We start from the raw sequence: 19,736 nt of genomic DNA on the forward strand, positions 1-19,736 counted from the left end.
CAGACACCACGCTTCGGAGTGAGGAGTTAGTGCATCTGACATGGAACACGGCCATCTTGCAGCACAGAGGCAGTGGCTCGGGGTTTGTTAGCAGTCCCAGATAATGCAGGTCCAATAAATATGAAGGAAAATAGAGGAAACACTGCTGGTGACGCATGTATTCCTAATGCAGCAGCAACACCGAGGTCTGCCAAGGACCCTGCAGAAGACCACCACGGTGATGGTATTTGCGCCCCCCACCTCCTAATATGGTACCTGCCCTACCTTGTGAAACTGGCTAAAATTCTAACCTTCAATACTGTAATTAGCATTGTCAAATGAGTTTGGGACTGTGGCATGGAGGCCATTGAGACACACACACTGGCACCCAGCTTTTCTCGGCCTTGAGGGCCACGAGGCGGAAGTATTCGCCCAGACACAGGGAAGCACTGGCCGAGGATATGGGAAGGGACTTGACAGATGCAAATTGGAAACCGGCATTGGGGTACCTGACAGCAGAATCCAGAAACGGTAGGTTTAAGCTGATTCAGTATAAACATATTACACTGCACTTAGTTGATGCCCTACAGACTACACAGGGTCTTCCCCTCAATCCTTTGATAAATACCCTAAATGTCATTCCACTGAATGGGATTGCTCAGTGTGTAGCTAAATGTGCACAGTAAAGGGTTTTAGCTTTACACTATTCCATCAATTTTGGAACAAACTGCTAGGAAGAAGAGATAATCCTAGCAAGAGTCATGCTGGCTCATTATTATATGAGCACTTTGAATAATGTGAAAAAATAAGGGCTTAGTATCTGTAAAGTTTTGAGATGATTTTCCAAACGGCACATTGCTCTTCAAAACCTTCTATGATGTAAGCTCACTTTATCTAATGTCAGGGCCCAATAAAAAAGCTTGCGAGATACCCGGCTGGTCATACCAAAGTAATTAATTTATTCCCCCACTGAAGGGAATTACTCCGTGTGCAGCATGATTAATAATAACCAATAGAGGGAATAGGGCACTCTAGGTCAGCGGAAATAGTAGGTGGAACATGGCCCTCGCGAATGCACTTTGGCAGTATGTTTTTAGGTGGTTTTAAACTACGAATTAATGGTTTGAAATATGGGAATAACTTTTTATCTTTAATTTTGTGCTTTTATAAAGTTATTTTGTGATATTGTGTACGAAATGTGCAAAATGCGTTACATTGTGAGTTTTTATTAAACTGAACAATAAAAAGTATTAGTCTTTCGAATGTCATTCCAAAAACAAAAACCTCATGCACATGTACTCGGATTGCATAGACGTATGCCAATACAGGACTGAGATCATGCAAGCAATAAGACACCCGACTGGTAGAATGATCAAAGACACATCCACGACGTGCCTTGTTAGGGGTTATAACAAGCCAAAAAACAACAAAGTTGATTGCAATATCAATAATCAGGCCGTATTTTTATCCAAAAGACCAACATTAACATACAGAACAAAGGGCAGGAAATCTGGCCAGGCTACAGTCAGACATGATACATCAGAAATTGATAGATCGAAATGACAAACTGCTTTGAAGGGGTGAGAGAAGTTACATGCTATTCAGAAGCTGTACCCAAATGCTTGATACAGGTCGCTCTAGACAGCCAGATGAAGAATAGTAACCAAGACAAAACAACGCAACTCTGAAATACATTGACAAGCAGGGACATCAAACACCAGGAACACCTCCTGGCAACACAGGACCCCTGAATACACACTGCAAGTAAAACCTCACGCTGATGCAACCACTCTCTTGCCCACATTTGTATTGGTAAAGAGAGCACAGAGCAAAAAAACTGATGGATACCCGTCATGTTAGGTTGTCGTTTCAAGAACTGCTGCTATTTTGTTATAGAATATGTAAGAGACGTGATTGAACTCAGTGCATTATATCAACTGTAACTCCTTGATCATGCTGAAAGTTTGTATCAAACAGAAAATGAATAAAAACATTTTAAAAACATTTAAAAAAAAAAGAAAACCAGAACAGCTAAGAACTGCCCCACATTGCAAAAGCAAAATCATTCACGCATTTATTTGAAGGAGAAGAATCTTGAGGGTAAGGACAATCCCAACGCCTTCCTTGTAATCCCAGTGCTTTGTCGGCGATCATGGCACTTTAGGGGGCGTTAATAATGAAAAAAAGCCCTCTCCCTTGCCTAAGCCGAGGATGGATGCCATAAATTTGTCTATGGGTGGGGAAGGGTGAGAGATGCCCCTGGACTTTAAAATAAAGAAAAAAAAAATCCAAATGCATATAGATGTTCTACTTCTTCCTTCAATTTCCAGGTGTTTGTTGATATCGAGAGACTAAAAACAGTGATAAACTATGTCACTGCACTTGTAACGCATTTGTATTTTTTCATTTCTTGTGGGCATCGATGCAACCGCCCCAGTGACCAACTGAAAAAATAAAGCATCGTTGCTAGGAAAGGCTACCGGTGTCTCAATCTCCCCGTGGCAGAGAGAAGCGCCGACGCTGTGAAGACAGAATATTATGATGATGATGTATTTATAAAGCGCGACAAATACCCTGAGGTGTCTAGACGCTACACTTAGCATGTGCAGGTCTAGCTGGAGTAAGTTTAAGAATTATGCCTTGAAAAGCCAGGTTTTTAAGCCCTTTCTAAATTTTAACAGGTTAGTTTCTTTTTTAAGCAAGGTTGGCAGGGAGTTCCACAGTTTAGCTGTTGTGGTAATGAAGCTCCTGCCACCCCACCTGGCTCTCCTCACTTTAGGAGCAGAAAGATTTCCAAGCCTGGCTGACCTGAGGGACCTTCCTGGAATATATGGCTTAAGAAATTTTGGCAGCTGTGTTGGCCCGATCTTGTTCAGCGATTTAAAGGCAATGAAGAGTGATTTAAATTGGATCAGTTTCACTACCGGCAACCAGTGCGGAGAGGATAAAGTTGAGGAAACAGTCTGAATATGCTAATCTGGAGCAGTGATCAGAAGGTGGAGCTGCATGGAATGCCTCAGCTGGGAGCCTTCTAGCTAGATAATTTGAATCACCCAAGAGCACTTACTTGTAGTGTACATTGCACCCCAAATAGGTAAACTCTATCGTACAAATATATGCATCTTGATAGATCAAATACGGTGAGGATCAGCAGAGTTCTGCTGGGGACGCACCAGAGATGCCCATAAGATCATATGACAGAACAAAGGGTGGTGGCTTGCTGAAACATGGACACCTCATTAAATCAGAGGTTGGCTTAACCTTCCTAGGCAACACAGTGGAGCGGCAGAGGACACTGGAGGGAGTGGATGCAAAGAACATTCTTCCAATACAGGCCTGGCATTGGCAGACAAGACTCTCTGGAATGTGCTATGATTGTATATGCTCTAAAGAAGGTGAAACCTCTATTGCAGCAAAATCCCCAATACTGTAGAACAGATAGGAAGGTGTAGCTATCAGGGTGATGCTCACCAAGTTCCCCCTCACCATCTATACTCCACCGGTCTTTATCAGACAGAAAGAAAAAAAAAAAAAGAGAGATCGACGTTGAATAAATTAAATTTATAAAGCAGACAAAAAAACTGGCATCGAATCGCTGCCACCGAGTAATGCACCAGAGGGAAGTGGAACAACCCTAGCAAAGTACATGCAGAAAAGCCAAGAAATCACCCAGGGAACTGTAATTATAACCAGATTATCATCTGCCTATGAAAAATCAAGTAAGATTCTATACTCCTACTATTTACCTGGCCGCTGCCACCGAGAAAGCTTGTTCTCCCATGTAGCTTTCCGAAACCTAGGAACCATCACCTTTCTCTGTCTTGCCGAACTCAGAGATCTGCTAGAAGCATACAAGTTGAAGGCGGCCCTATGATAGCACGAGCATTGCTGATGGATAGGCACAGGGCTTTAAAAATCACCCACTTCCTCACTGGCAGCCAATGCACTCCCTGACTGACTGAGTTGTGTTTAGGCAGACCCCGGACCAACCGAGCAGCTGCATTTTGGATGACCTGAAGCTTATTTAATGAATACCGGTTGGCATTTAAATAAAGGGCATTACATTTGTCAAGGCGAGGTGTAATGAGCACAATGACCACTGACACGTCCATCTCCCCAGGATGAAAGGGATACATTTTCTTCAAGGTCTTAATGATTCACAAACAAGAACTCCCTGTTCTATTGACCTAGGTATCAAATGTCAAAGTAGTGTCAAAGATCGCCCCCTGATTTTTTACGTGGCCACCGGATCAGGTAGTGTACTGTAGGTTTCAGGCCACCAACAATCAGTCCAGATATAATTTTCTGCGCCAAAAACCACAATTTTAGTTTCCTCCCTGTTCATTTTAAGCCAGTTCTCGCTCACCCAAATACTGACTTCAGACATACAGGACCTAAACCTGTCTGCCGCCCCTTCCCAATCATCGGAGATGGAGATGACGATTTGGGTGTCATCCACACAGGACGGCATCTGGAAACCAAAGGAGCGCACCAGTTGCACCAATGGGGTGACATACAGGTTAAATAAGGTAGGACTGAGGGAGGAACCCTCCTGAATTTCACAGGGAAGCAGAAAACTTTTAGCCATAAAACCTCCGCAGCTGACTAAGTCCTGTTCACCAAAACAAGACTTCAACAGGTTTAAGGCAACATCCCTCAGCCCAGCCTGTCGCAGCCTTTGCACCAGCAGAGATGGAGATATGGTGTAAAAGGCTGCGGAAGGATCGAGCATAACCAAAATAGCCGCACAGTTTGCACAATGTAGACTTGGAAAAGGTACAGCGATAGGCAACATGTTCAAGGGTCACCCCATCAGCTATTTTGAGGCCTGGAAATCTCACTTTGCTGCTAATGTGGAGAGGTTTACATATTACACTCTTTTGCAACCAGCTGCAACAGTGGCAGCCAAAAGACCTTTGACACCATTCAAATCATTTATTACAACACGGTCATACACAGACAGGCTGAATGTGCAGGGAACTCTGATGAAGCAGCCTCAATTTACTGATGCAGATAGATAGGGAAACAGAGGAGCGATTTAGAGGTGAGGTCAGTGACAGAATCAGACTTGAGCAACAACAACCCCTATTGTTATGTAACCAGGAACACAAGATACACACTTGAGACATTGCAGTGACAAGAGAATCAGCATCAACCACATGGTGGACAAGAACATACTGATTTATTCAGTCCCTGAAACACAAGGTTTGAGTGCACTGGGACCAAGCTATGTGTGGGCTGTGGACAAGAACTGGTTCAATACAGCTTGGCACACGGCAGAAAGGCAGACTCCCCAAAGGCCAGAGAGCAATGCTACATGCTAGCCCTGTGACAACCAGTCCCTCACTTCAGGTCAAGGACAACAGAGGACTGATGGGCTATCTTAGACAGGTGCTCCCCAAGTATCTGACCAGGCCGATGGAGAGAAGAGTGAGAGACGGGGAGTAGAGGGGAAGTTACACTGGATGCAGAGGTGCCATTTTCAAGAAGATTGCAAAACACATTCTCCTTTAGGAGTACTAGGATACTGGTTTGTCATGCTCACATGCTAAGCTCGAATAAAGAGGTAAACAAAGTTTAAAAACTCCAGTACAATAAAAACAAAGTGTTTACACTAAAATGCAAAAGGATAGAAGTGTTACTTACTTTGCCTGATTACTAAGAAGAGTTACATTCACATTTCCAAGAACAAGGTTTAGATATAAACTGCAAAACAAAACATTGAGAAACAGATTATCACATGTACACAAACAAAAACTTTGCTTTTCAAAGAACATTAAAACAGTGATTGAAGGATTCAAGACGCAGCATGCGATGGCTTGTGCAGACAGGACAGCAAACTAACCAGAGATAAGCATTCACCAGAGAACAGACCAGGCCCGGCTTTGCCAGAGCATGCAGCAGGGCCCGTTTCAGCATCTGGGGCAGATTTTCTTGCCAAACACTACCGACCCATCACAAGCAGAGTATAAAGTACACTTTAGACAAGTAGTGATGGTTCATAAAGGAGAGTGCAGATGACCACACAGGCAGGAGGAGACCTACAAAACCTTCCTTTAAGAATCCGCCCAGATCAGTGGACTTTCTCAGTAAATAGAGTATGTGGCAGCAGAGAGGGGACATAGCCAGCTGTCACAGGATAGCAATGAAGGGGTATTGCCTTCCCTAGCTCTCTACTACCAAAATGGTGGAAAGGTGCCCATATGAAGTATGGCCTTAGTTAAGCTATTCTCTGCCACCTGCCGTGCGCTGCAGAGTCGAAGCCAAGAAAGACACATACCTCACGCTGTGAGGCAAACACAGATTACAGGCGTGCATCCTAATGGGCAACTAAATAGCAACTTAACACCTTTGATGGAACCACAAATATGGGCATAAAATTAACGCTGGCCCAAGAAATACTGAATAGTCTGAGGGACAACAAATTACTGCTATGAATGCAGAGGAGCCTTTAAAATGGGCATATGTCCTTAGGTAAAGGGTAGTGAAACCCTCTAACAAGGTTCAGAGATGTAAATGTTCCTGGGACCAATGATTAGACACAGTTCTACTATATAGGCATGACTACAGGCACAATAGCTCTGCTAGAGGAACACATGATGAACGGCAACATTTCACTGCTAAGGCAGGACTGATAGCACAATAACTGTAGGGGGATCTTAAAAAGCAGCTGCATAACTTATCTTACAGGCAGGAACTGCTGAGACACACATCCCGGCACAATGAAAGCTGAGAGAATACATACTTGCACTCTACATTTCAGGAGCCCAATTACATGCTCTATTGAGACAATACACTGGCTCCAAGAACTCAGCTAAGGCAATACGACTGCATGATAACTCTGTGGAGCGCGTTTACAATCATAAATATTCAACGGTACTGCAATTATTAAAGCTATTGTAGATCTTACCACATGATTTCGAGTAGATGTTATTTATCTGTGCTGGAGTGGGGACTACCGACTTTGCAAAGTAAATCCCATTATGCACAATTTGAGTGATTTGGAATGCATAGCAAAGAAAGAGGAGATATCTATCTACCTCCTGGAAAGATCCACTCGCCCACTCATTATGGAGAGTCAGATTTTATCAGGTCAAGAATTTTAGGACTCACTGGTACGTTCCGGCGAGCGTACCTGAGCTGGAAAAGAACAGGTGTTCTGTTCATTCAAAAAGTGAATGAGCAATAAAAATGGCTTTAAATTTTGTTTTTACCATGACACATTTGCTCTCTGTTCAAGGACAAATGTCAAATGCCAGTTTGTCTTTTTTACTAACTGCTGCTTATCTTGTCCTGGAAAATTATGTTTACCTTTCTTTCCCATTCTACAATTACAGGATTTTGTAAAGTGAGCTGGCACAATGATTGTGAAACGAAAGGCTAGAAGATGACAGGTTTTTTCCTACCACACAACATTTAAATAACTTGTAAATGAATAGTAAAAATATTTAAAAATGTATCAGGAATTAGGAAGGCAATTTTTTTTTGTTATTCAGTAGTGTAATGCAACCGAAGATTTAAATAGGAGCAAAACAAATCAGGACACTTTACTTGGTGCTGTGCAAATGACATTTTCACCAACCCCATTCCCAAACATTGTTTGTACACTATATAGTTTTATCAGTCAGTGGTAAAGTTTGTGGTCATTTTAATGCACAATGTGCTGATTACAAATGATACTGTGTTACCACTTCATGCTTTAGCGATATATTTATTAAAAGTGATAGTTTTTAAACATGATTTGATAAACATTCCTGCCCCCGCCCTGATGGTAATGCGGTTAATGAACTGAAGAGGCAAGTCGAGGGGCATGTATATCCTATATGTGGGAAGATTTCTATTATATATGGTGCAAACATTTTGTCTATTAAATAAAACAGGTTTTTTTGTAGATCAAACATGCTGAACTCACATATTTGAAGGTGCTCTCATATGTGAAAATGACAACTCGATGAATTAAAATATTTGTCCCGAATCACATAATTTGAAACCAGCTGTGGGTCAAGAGCATTACAGTTAGGTCGAGAAGATTAATAAAGTCACTAGACTGTATATATTATTGACTGTTCAGGTTAGCTCAGCAAGCGAGACACCCCCTGATCAGTTTAGATGAAGAGAGCTGCTAAAGGAAGACCCTGAAGCTGCCGGTGTGAACAGACAAGCACAAAGAACACAATGAGAAGTACAATGGTGGATTTCCCCTCCAGTCCCTGACAAAGATGATCAAGGAATGCTAGCTGACAGCAAGAGGGTAGAGTGTTGCGGAGGAGCATTCAGATTGGGCCACACTAAATCCAGTGCAGTGGTATTCCCCTGTTTGGAAGAAAGTGAAGTGGGAATGAAGCTATGGGACCCACTGCACAGTGTATCAGAGTATACCCCGAATTTTGTAATACGCTCTGACTAAGCAAGAGGGAAGGAGTGGCCTGTGAATGCACTTTAGTGAACTGGGCTATGGAAGATGGCTAGGTAAGGGTCCTATGGCTGAAAAAGCAGAAAAGCAAGACAAATTAGCAGAGGCAGCGGTTTAATTTGACCAGTGGGTGAAGGCCCATAGCACTTATCGAGCAGGAATATTTTTATAGCGCCTCGTCATCTGGGTAGGTATTAAAGCATTTTACAGAGAGCAGAAAAAGAATTAGAAAATTTCATGAGCACCATCATGGAGGAGGTATGGTGAGGTTGGGGACTGGGACCAAAACGGAGAAATAGCAGAACGTTAAGCAAAAATTAATCCAAGTAGTAAATGAGGGTGATTAAGGGCGTGATCTCCAGAGAGTCACCATGCAGAAGAGTTACTTTCCGCTGAGGTATGATTTAAGGAGGAAAGTATTTAGGCCTTCCCTAAAAGACAATGTCGGGACTCCGTTTTAGCCACCTCCTGAAGTTTTCTTCCAGACTAAAAGGATTAGAATTTGAGCTTCTAGACCAAAGAAGGATTTGCTCCTTGACTGACTGACTCCTCCTGACAGTGCGAGAAGCAGAATAAATAAGAGGGTCTATGGTAGTGAAAAGATTTGTAGGTGATGCATCCAATTCTGAACTTTATCTGTGCCTTCAGCAGGAGTCAGAGGAGGTCTCTAAGAATTGGAGAAATATGGTCAGATTTTTTTCTTCTCTGAGCTTACGCTTGTGGTGGAGTGAAAGATGGCTTAGAGCTGGACCAGAGGTGATGAGGGAATGAACGCCAGAGTCAATTCTTGGGCTAAGAGCATGACTGCGGATCTTTTTTGGAGGAAGAGTAGGTTTTTGATTTTCTTTAGTTGAAAGTTGGCCGATGGTGCCATTTTGTTCACTTGAACGGAGAGTGAGAGACAGGAATCCAGCATGAATCCAGCATGAAACCCAGGCCTTTGGCCGAGTCACAGTATGATAGATTAAGTCCTGCTGAGCAGAGATGTGTTGGTTTTAGCATATGATTTCTGAGAAACTAAAAGGAATTTGTTTTTTAATGGATTCAGTTTCAGATAGTGCAAGTCCATCTAGTCATGGATTGATTTCTGGCTAGGAGTTGGTCTTGTGTTTTGGGAGAGATCAGTGCTGTTCCATGGCTCTGGAGTGGGTGCCTGTTGGACATAGACCTTAGCAGGCGGCTTCCCCATGAATCATGATAGAAGAGTAGAATGAAAAGTTGTCTGTTTACTTCTAAAGGAGAGCCAAATCGATCAACAGGGTTGTGTCACCAGTCTTTGTTGAGGGAGGAAATGTTTCCTGAGGAGGCTGGCCTATATTTTTTGGCCTGACTGAGTGGCTACTTTTTCAAGCAATCAGTCAGTGGGCTATCAAGTAATATTAAAAAAACTTTGAGCTCAAGTACAAGAAGCCCTTGCTTGAAAGAAAAAAAACATCTCCAGGATGAAGGGTAAACTCAAAGACAAACAAGGGAAGAAAGCTACCACCACGAAGGGGAGACTGGAGGAAGGTGGCAGATGCTACACCAAATTCATACCCTACTAAGAAAAGCTGAGGGAAAAAAGTTACTCTAACAAGGATGAACAAAGCACTGGCTTTAAGAACAGACGTGTGAAATTCAAAGAGGATGACCAAAATCTGAGCTCCGAGTCTCCCTTTACGTGTGCATTGTGCTCGTTCTACCCAATGTATATTCATTTGGGTCAATAAGGGTTCATCAAGGAGGAAAAAGTGTTTGTGTCTAGGTAAATGTTTTAGGATCAAATGCAATGAAGATCAGTGTCAGAGTAACAGAACTGTGAAATCAGAATCACGTTCTTGAGAAACAAAAATGAGGGTGTGAGCATGAAAGCTGAAGACCACGCTGGACTGAGACCCGACCCTGGTAAGAATGAGAAAGTGCAAATGTTATGTTGAAAACAAACATTGATTTGCTAGGGTTTTACTGGCATTCTTCATTTCAAATACAATAAGTCAAGATGGAAAGAATTACACGCTGAGCAGACTGAGGCACTCCTGAAATTAATTAATTCATAACAAAAGAGGTGAGCGAGGGATTAACAGGGTAGGTGTTAGCAACGTATTTGATGAATAAAGTGGGGCATGGCTGCAAAGAGCATAAGGGGCACCTAAAACATTCACAAAAGTGAACTGGTTGTGTTAAACTATCACCAGGAATTTCTATGACAGAAGAGGATGCTCCAAAATGAAGTAATGTCTTTCCATTCAGCCCTACTAACAAAAATCCCCAATCCCAGAAGACAAGATCGCGCAATCTTACTACTAGGTGACTAGAGTTTCTTTGTAGAGTGCCCAGGCTTTTCTTGTATGGCCTGCAAAAATATAAGTGCCAATTGTCTCGCTATGAAAAATGCATCAACGGGGAACCCTTAACAACGCCCCTTAAAACACCCCTTAAAAAAAATTTACTCTCTCAACCAAAATGACATGGTGTATTTAGTAAAAAGCATTTTTTTGGGTACTGACCAATCTAGCTCGCTCATAAACGAGGGTCCATTTTGTTAACATACAGAGCATGATTTGATGGAACCAACTTCTCAAGCACATAAACCAAACTTTAATTTTGATTGCTTAATTTATAAAAAAAGGAAACATAGGAAAAAACAAAATAAATATTTTAATTCCATCTCATGCCTCTTTATTCTGCCACCCAACATTTCCTGCCCCTATATTTCTCTCTTGCGGGTTCTTTTTCATCACTGCTTTCTCTCCGTCACCATTTTCCCATTATTCTACTCCTTTCCCCCGCTTTTTCATTTTGCGTCAAATACTGATGATGAAAAATAAGTTCTGGTCCCCAGAAATAAGTACTGGTGCCCATAACCTGCATATACCAGTACAAATTAAGAACCGTTCTCATTAAATAGTAGTGTTGATGTATATAATGATTTAAAGATAGGTATTTATTTAGGCCGTTTGACACAGTATTCCACTGTGATGGACACACAGCTCTAAACACTAGAATATACTTGATTACCATGCAATATTACACAGCAAGTGTTGTTAGGTGTCAGCCTAGGTAGACTGGGATGCATTTGTTTGCTAGTCTTAAATTTCGTACAAACCTCCCACAACACAGTATGCAGCAGCTCCTCTTGAGCCTAAACTGGTTAGGTTGCAACCTAATGGCATGGTCTGGTCCTAAACTCTACAGGTTTCTAGTGCATTCACTTGCAATAGTCATCCACAGATACACAATTGTTTTTAGTATCCTGTAATGCCCGCTTCAGCTTGCAGCCCCTCAGTGCACTTGTGGGTTGCTTTATTTAACTTGTAGAAGACCATCCCTCCCTGAGAACCTTGTCAATGCAACAGCGCACAACTCATGCAGCAGATGGCTCAAGAAGAGCTTCAAGTGTGGGGTTTTTGCCTGGTCTCTCCTTTTGACAGTTATCATATGTTTAGCTGCTAATCTGTGTACTTTCTGAAGCTCCTTTATTTGTTTTTGGGAGACTACTGTATAGGCCACTTTAAGGTTTATTTAAGACAAGTGCACGGGCAAGTTCTCAATCTTGGTAATGAGGAGCTCAAGCAGGCTCCCTTTTGAAGAAGCATGATTTAGCTGTGGTGCGAAAAGCTGAAGTCACATTGAAAGACATTAAATCACTGGGGCCGCTCTCAAGTTTTACCAGTACTTTAGTCTAGTTTAGGCATAGGCAGCGGTCATGTATCCATTTCAACCTGTGGGAAAGGCAGCCTGGAGGTGATATAGGTGGACACATACATATTTCAATACCAAGGATTAAGGTGAATTTGGGTGCCACCAGCTGTTTAACATGGCAAGTTGCGAGACTGTAGGAGGCCTGCCAGGGGCAGCACATATGTATGTATGTATGTATGTATGTATAGGTATACTTGTATAGCGCATTAACTGTCACCCAACGGGCATCCTGGCGCTTAGACTTTTGATGGATATGCATTCACAGGAGGCAGAACAGAGGAGATGCCTCCAAAAGCTCAAAAAGGCATTGCTCTCTTTTCTGACTCAAATTCTCCTAACTGAATTTGACCGATAGGACATATGAATACCTGCAGTATACTTTCGGTTCTCTGTAAATGTTTCTGGTCCGTGTACAAACACAATACAGTTTACAGTGCTGAAGGATACCAGGAAGTAAAAGGATACCAGGAAGTAAAGGATATCAGGGCTGCGTGCTTGCCTTTATCTGCGACTGCCAGGTGACCCTGAAGTAAAGGACACTGTTCGTATCTTCGTCCAGGGATATCAGCTTGTGCAAGAGCCGGTTCATCCAAGGCCATCAATAATTGCCCCCTAAGGTTTTCCTCCCAAGTCTAAACCCTGATTGCTAGGTTCTTTTAAAAGACAGGCAAACTCCCTTGTAACTACCTTATGATGAGTGGGAGGCTCAATGTTGGGCTTTAGTTGGTAGATCATTTGTGGCTCAACTGATATTTATTAGGTGTGGGATGAGATATGAATAATACCAGAAGATGGTTCGCTTGGTAAAACGGTGCATGACTTAGGACCTGCTCTTGGGAGCCAGTTAGGAGTTAAGTAGTAAATACATACAGGACAAGGGACCTCAGTGTATACACAGATAAATGTCCCAAGAGACAGAATAAATTAAAAATAAAAACACACCAAAGTGTACTGATCCCATTTGGTGGTTTAGATCTCGACATTTCTTTAAAATGATATGTGGTCTCTATAGTCAACCATCCTTGCCCCAACCAGCTGAGAAAAGGAACACAAACTATGGAATAAATAGAGAAACTATTTCAAATATCCATTTTTTGCAAACCATCTTGCAGTCACCCAATCCAGGTTTGACAAATCAATGCAGGGTATAGAATAGACGTTGTGTGTATAAAAACAGCAATCGGCAGTAGTAAATTCCACATCCTGAGTCGCATATTCAGGATTGGGGGAGTTTTTTCAACTCAAAGGGCACTTGCGGATGCAGAAAAATTCACTTGTACACTGGATCTACCACATTCGTAAGTTTGAGTGCAAGAATGTGCGCACTGCAGGCATGGGAAGGGGTGGGGGGGCGGAAAGCACCGACAAACTCATAACGTTAAAGGTTGTTTTTCACTCTGAAAACGTACAAAGATCTACTCTTGGGAATGGTAGGACTGTATGCCTTTCAAGAGCAGGAAAGTGGAGGAACATCCATTTTTATGAGTTGTAGGGAAAGGAGTTTCATACAAGAAGCAATAGGTTACATGTGATCATGAAGAAAAATAAATATGAGAAAAAATTCAAGCATTTAAAAAAAAAAAAAATCTGCATTCGTAAATGCTTCCAGTTAGAGTACTCCTGGAAACCGATTGATATCGTATGTTTCGAGGCTTACCTCTGGGATTTTTTTTTTGTGACTCCTGTTACAGCTAGCAATCTACTACAAAGATTAACATGAATTAACCCCAAGTTACGCATTTCCAACTTGTAAAACCAGGGCTATGTACATTGGGTCCAACAACTAATGAAGCAAGGACAATTTCAGAGGAAGAAGAATATTGCAAAAAGAGTCCGATACGCAGTACAAAGACATCAGTTAAGTCAATAAGGATATATAGTTTGAGACATTTAAAGGAACACTTGAGAAAGGTGTAAGCAGACCAGCGCCAACACATGTGAGAAAGAGGTAGCTACGAACAGTCAAAACATTCAAAAATAAAGTCAAGGAAAATTAAAAGGCATCTAAGTAGGAGTAGAGATGATGGCATCCAGTAGACTGATAATGTACTGGCTCAACCCATTGATTCATATTTCATAAAAAATGTTTTTGAAATGTAGGTCAATGTAGGTTTCACGTCTGGGAGATCCCATTTCTCGAGCACTTACTGCATGCCCATCCTGCGGCAACCGAAGAGGATAGTGTGCCTTATTAAAAAGAAGCGTGAAGAAATAACTCCCAAAGCATTAAATGGCCAGATAACATCCTTGTCTGAACGCAAAGATTCAAAGCAGGGAGTGTTCCAATAGACTTGAGAAAATCGGGAGGCGAGAAATCTTGAGCTACAGGTTGCAAGAACAAGCAAAGAAGAAAAAGAGGTGTAGGATAGAAACTGGAAGAGGCATGGAAAAGAAGTATCAGATGCAGGATGGGAAGCAGGGTACTTAGTGGAAGTCTTAGAGTGATGCTGGCAAGAGAGAACAAAACAGACACCGGTAACCATCAGTCACTATGGCGACAGGCTCGAAACTGTTTGAAAGATGGTATTTGATAAGTTATTAAAATAATACCCCAAACCATAAATATTATTGGTTATTTAAAAAATAAAAAAAAATACCTAATACTTCTTAAGATCATATTTTTGGAAATTTAAATAAATTTTTTATACAAACAATATAGGTTTGATAAATTGTTAATAATGCCTGTTAAAGGAGAAGGTGGATTTGCCAAAGCAGGGAAGTGTTCAATGCATGGCAGAAGAACACCGGGTACAATTAGCCTTTCACAATAATGAAAAACATATCTGAATGAGTGCTCAGCGTCCTTGAATCCAAAAGACTGACACACGGTAATCACAATGTGCATTTATGCAGGGCAGATTTTGCAGTTACTACGAGCTGTAATTAACAGATGTTACAATTAACTCATGTAATGGAACTTAATTGATCAAAAGTTCGATCCTGAGATCAAATGTCGGTCTTGAGCACTTAACTACCTGCGCCCGTTTGCTGGCTTCAGCCTGCGGCTTTACTGGGGCAGTTCGCCCCGGGCAGTGGTCAAATAGGTTAGATTAAAGCCCTCAATGCACCAGGTAGCAACTCCAAAGGCTAGTCACAACCCCTATGCAGAAGCTACATTAACAAACAAGCACACGAGTACATTTTGAAGCTTATTCAAACTATGCTGATGAGCAGGCCACAGAAGCTTTGAAAGACAAACGTACCCATTTTTCTTTGGCAAGTAGGCTTCCATGTCAAAGAAAACATGTTGCCGCTCTTTGATGTGACTGCTGATTTGCTGTATGAGTTCGGCATCTTCAATAACAGCGGTTTGTTTGTGCCTGCATAAAAAAGACATTTAAAAAGAGAACAAACACGTTGAAAACGAACCCTTTAAATAACAGAGGAAACATTACAGAAAAAATAAATGTCAGAGGACGCTGCAGTGAACCGCAGCAGAGATCGGACTTCCCGCATCAGTGGTGCAACAAACACGGACCATTCATTTGGCAGCTTGCCTACATGGTGTAGGCCTTTAGTATGATCCACTGGCCACAAGGATACATAGTTAGGCACTATCCTGGTTTATGAATTACGAAATGCCAAGCCTAACTAACACGGGCTTTTGCTCATTAAGAATACAAACTGATGGGGTGGGAGGTGGATGGGGTAAAAAGGCACCATATATATAGTCTGTTATTTTGCTAATTTTTGTGCAAAAATCTGCTTAGTACTTGCAAATCCCACCAGGTGCACCCTTTTGCAATGTGCAAATCAAGTATCCGTGAGGGCCTGGCGATCCTCTCAAATGCGGGATGTTTTGGGGCAGAAAGGGAGGCGGTATTCAAGTCCACTGAACAGACTAGAATTTAAATAGTACTAATAACCTAATGGTCATTTCCACATCCCACAAACCGGACTGTCGCTCCTGAAGTGACATGGTCGAGTGGTGTAGCACAGAGTAGAAGGGGGGGTTGGATGTTCACGGATGTGTGAACTGGTACTTCGGTGTCTGGAAACCAACTGGGAGCAACAGAGCCCGATATGTAACGGTAACGGGACATGGAAGGGATAACAAGAGGGTAGGGACGAGCTTGGGGGGCCCTATTGAAGGTCAATGAGGAGGTCACGTGCTGCCTCACATTTTGATTCATTTCCATTAGAGATCATGCAGATGTTCGGACTTAGAGAAGCACAGGCCCTGGATCCGGTGTAAATAAAAGAAGCGTACAATTATTTTAGTACATTCACATCATAAATCAAAACAGACTACCTGGTATATGCTGCTGGAGCATGGGTCTCACGTAGTAAAGAGGACACAAGCTCCCCACGCACTCTAGTGCACATTACTAAAAAAATCTGCCATGATTTGGAACATGTATGACAGAGACAAACCATACTTATTCAAGACTCAATGAATATGACTTTATAGGTATTGGTGCAAAAGCGCAAACTAACATTTGGGAAGAATCTGTTCATCGTCAATGTGGGAACACGACCGTCTTGGTCAGCAGTGGAACCAGGCTGACAGGCTCAGCCCTAGCAGGCTCTGACATGCAGAGGTGAACTGGCCTACGGGGAGGTAAGAAGCATTCCCCAACAAGTCTGTACCTTTAGTACACCTAGAAGACCGGTGTTTACGTGCTCTTTATGGATGGCGGCCTAGGGAATTTTGCTTATTTTAATACATGCAATACACCTTTGCTAATGGATGCTTCGCTGGTTCCCTGCACAGCTCTTGCAGGTTGCAGTCTCAGCTCAAATCATTGGTAGCTTCGCTGTAATACGGAGAACAAATGAGACACTAATGCTAGTCGGATTGGGGTTCTGGGCACTGAGGTGGCTTTTTTTGGTACACAACAATACACCGAGGTCCTGGTTTCCTGCGCATAGTTCTGTGCATGAGCAGAATCCCTGCAACAATACGTGGTGAGAAACATTTACCATACTTAGCTAAACTCATTGCCACTCGCACACTAACCACAAGACTCCACTATGGTGGCTAGGTCTTTCACCATCTACAACTGGCATACAATGCCCTCATCTGCCAGTACCTTACTATAGACGTTTTAGCTTTTCTTTAACTTCACGGACTGAGACGCCGATGCAATACTTCCTGAACCATTGCCCAGTTCACAGATCGCAGTTTGCTTCTCGCTCGTGCTGGCTAATGTTAAACCTGACGCTAGGTTCTGTACAAAGTCTGAAAGTCTCAGAGCATGCTCTTTGGAACGGATGTTCAAGAAGACAGCATATTCTGGTTGAAAGGCCAGGCGACGCACCAGGCCAAACCTTCTCTATCTCTTGAATCCTTGACACACGCTTACACACGCTGACACACGCTCACACACACACCTGTGTAATGCTGTTTGCACAATGCTCAATGGACAGACCATCGTGCAATGGAAAGATAGGCAAGGTTGTCAAACCTGCTCAAGCGTTTAAAAGACTGCATCATCTGTTCTGTTTTTAGAAAGGAATTATATTGAAAAGCAGCTGAACCACCATATAGCTATTAGCGGCCCAGACTTTTTTTCTGGGTACTTGGGACCAGCATTTATCCCGTCTCTGGGCACTCCCAAGTTTTGGCCTATAAGGGAAACTGTGCAGACAGAGAATGTCAGTTACCCTGGATCCAAAGATCACACCCGCAGTAATCAAATAACACTGAACCAATGCTTAACAGTCCTTCAAGCACACAACTAATTTTACAATCTGGTGATATAGCTTCCTAAAATAAAATTTAATGTTTGTTGCAGTGAATAATATTTAACACTGGTTCTCAATATTGATCAATTGTTGTCATTAATAAATGTATGCTTGAACACCGGTTTAATATAGTTTAGCAAGGATGAATAAAATGTGAGCTGCAACATACAGCGCTTGTTTAACAGCAGCATGGCAAACCAATGTTGAAATGCCTTACCCCCTGAGAGCGAAACCTATAGTGTAAGCGGAGGGTGCACTGTAAGGCTAGAGCAGTCATACCCATGCAATAAATCTAAATGGAAATAATTTATAGAGCAGGGAGTTGCCTTGAAAGTGTGCCATGGATCCTGCGTTTTTAAACCTACAGGAACCTCCAGTTGTGCAACAGCAAGACAGAAATTCGCCCATGGCACAATCCATCCGTTTGAACAGATCCCCATCATTATGTGCAATTCTTGCTCATTGAGGTGGGAAAGGAACAGAAGGAACAACCTATGTGCTGCCGCCTCGAAGGCCTGGTTTCGGAGGTATCCCACTCCAGTGCTGCGACCTGCATTCCGTGTTGGCTGCAGATCACGTTGAGCAAGAGGAACAGGAATTTCACAGCCTTCAGGTGGCTTCAGGAAACGCACACCGAACTGCTGCAAAATTGCACAACCAGTAATCTAAAAATATACCTCTCTACGTTATTTTACTTGGCGCTTTACACAATGCTTTAAGCAACACTCAGGCTGCCTCAAAAGGGCGAAGGAGGACAAGGGAGATGCAAAAGAGGCACAAAGATTGGGGAAATTAAGGGATAAAATGGAGGGAAAAATAAAACATGTTGTGAGTGAGCGGCCTTTTTCAAAATGCTAGCATGTCGCTGGATGGAGCGGTAGTGCAATGCGAGTAGCAAGCCTTAACCGCGCAGGAGAGGTAAAGATGTAAGCGTTAAAGGGCTGGAGGAAATAGGAGCATGGTTGAAGGATTTGTACAGAAAAGTCGGGGACTGCCTGTGTTAGAATTCTTGTATGTCATTCCATGTGCATCAAGGTCCCCCTTCTGAAAAACGTGCGCCCAAAGCAGCGTGCAAGAACATTTTGAGAATGAGAGTTGGAGGAGGAAATTAGATACTTTTGAAAACAAGAACACATTCTTCGGCCAGGTAGTTTCTCAGATGGTAACATTCAAAGACACCAGTTTGGCTCACCAAGGCCTTCACAAATAAAGCACCTCTATCTTATCAAACAAATTTACACACAATAGCTAGCAGAACTCTTGGGTTGGCTGACTAAGACTAGTTTTCTATCATGAACTTACATCTGGTCTAAAAGAAACTTGATATTTCTGACATAGGCCCCCAACGCAGAGCTCTGCTACACGTGTCTTATCTGACCAAGGATGCTGATTCCAATGCCTGCAGATGCCAAGCAACCAACAGCTGTCAGGTCCTTGTGGCACCTTAGAACACATTGTGCTGGATCTCCGGGGAGAGTTAGCGATGGACACAGAAATTCATGGAGTAATTATATTGTCGTGTTCCATTCCCCACCTGTGGGCCCCGTTTTCAATGCGGTCAGCAATGTTTTGGCTCAAGTCACATGCTGCACCACACTAGTAGTGTCTTTGAATCTGCTAAACACAGACAACTTAAAAATAGGAAGGTTTTGTTTCCAACAAAAATTCTTTAATGGTGTAAGCCAAAGACATTTTTGGTGAGGGGGGTGATACTGGTACCCATATACCTACTATTATACAGCTTGGATACCAATGACAAGAGCAGAACACCTTCTGATTGAAGGGGAGTAGCCAGGTTACTGGACTGCCAGTAACATGCAAATTAAACTAGCACAGGTAATTGTACAAAACGTTGTGCCACCTTCACCTCCTTCCAAAACAGAAATACGAAAGACTTTAATCTGGGCCTACATTATCCCTTTGTGACTGTGCTCCTGTACTTGAGGGCAGCTAAAACACTGGTTTTCGGAGTGGT

At 42.5% G+C, this 19,736-nt stretch overlaps 1 protein-coding gene across 2 annotated transcripts in view; it reads right to left on the reverse strand.

The window, feature by feature from the left end:
• Positions 1 to 19,736, reverse strand: part of TMEM120B (transmembrane protein 120B) — a 96,042-nt gene that overhangs the window by 54,508 nt on the left and 21,798 nt on the right. For both annotated transcript variants that reach the window (XM_085636363.1, XM_085636365.1), the window contains exons 3-4: positions 15,277 to 15,393; positions 5,626 to 5,685 (exon numbers count right to left, since the gene is read on the reverse strand). In XM_085636363.1, coding sequence (XP_085492489.1) covers positions 5,626 to 5,685; positions 15,277 to 15,393 — 177 coding nt within the window. The remainder of the gene's footprint in view (positions 1 to 5,625; positions 5,686 to 15,276; positions 15,394 to 19,736) is intronic.

This window comes from Triturus cristatus, chromosome 11 (genome assembly GCF_964204655.1).
Source record: "Triturus cristatus chromosome 11, aTriCri1.1, whole genome shotgun sequence".
Classification (NCBI taxonomy): Eukaryota; Metazoa; Chordata; class Amphibia; order Caudata; family Salamandridae; genus Triturus; species Triturus cristatus.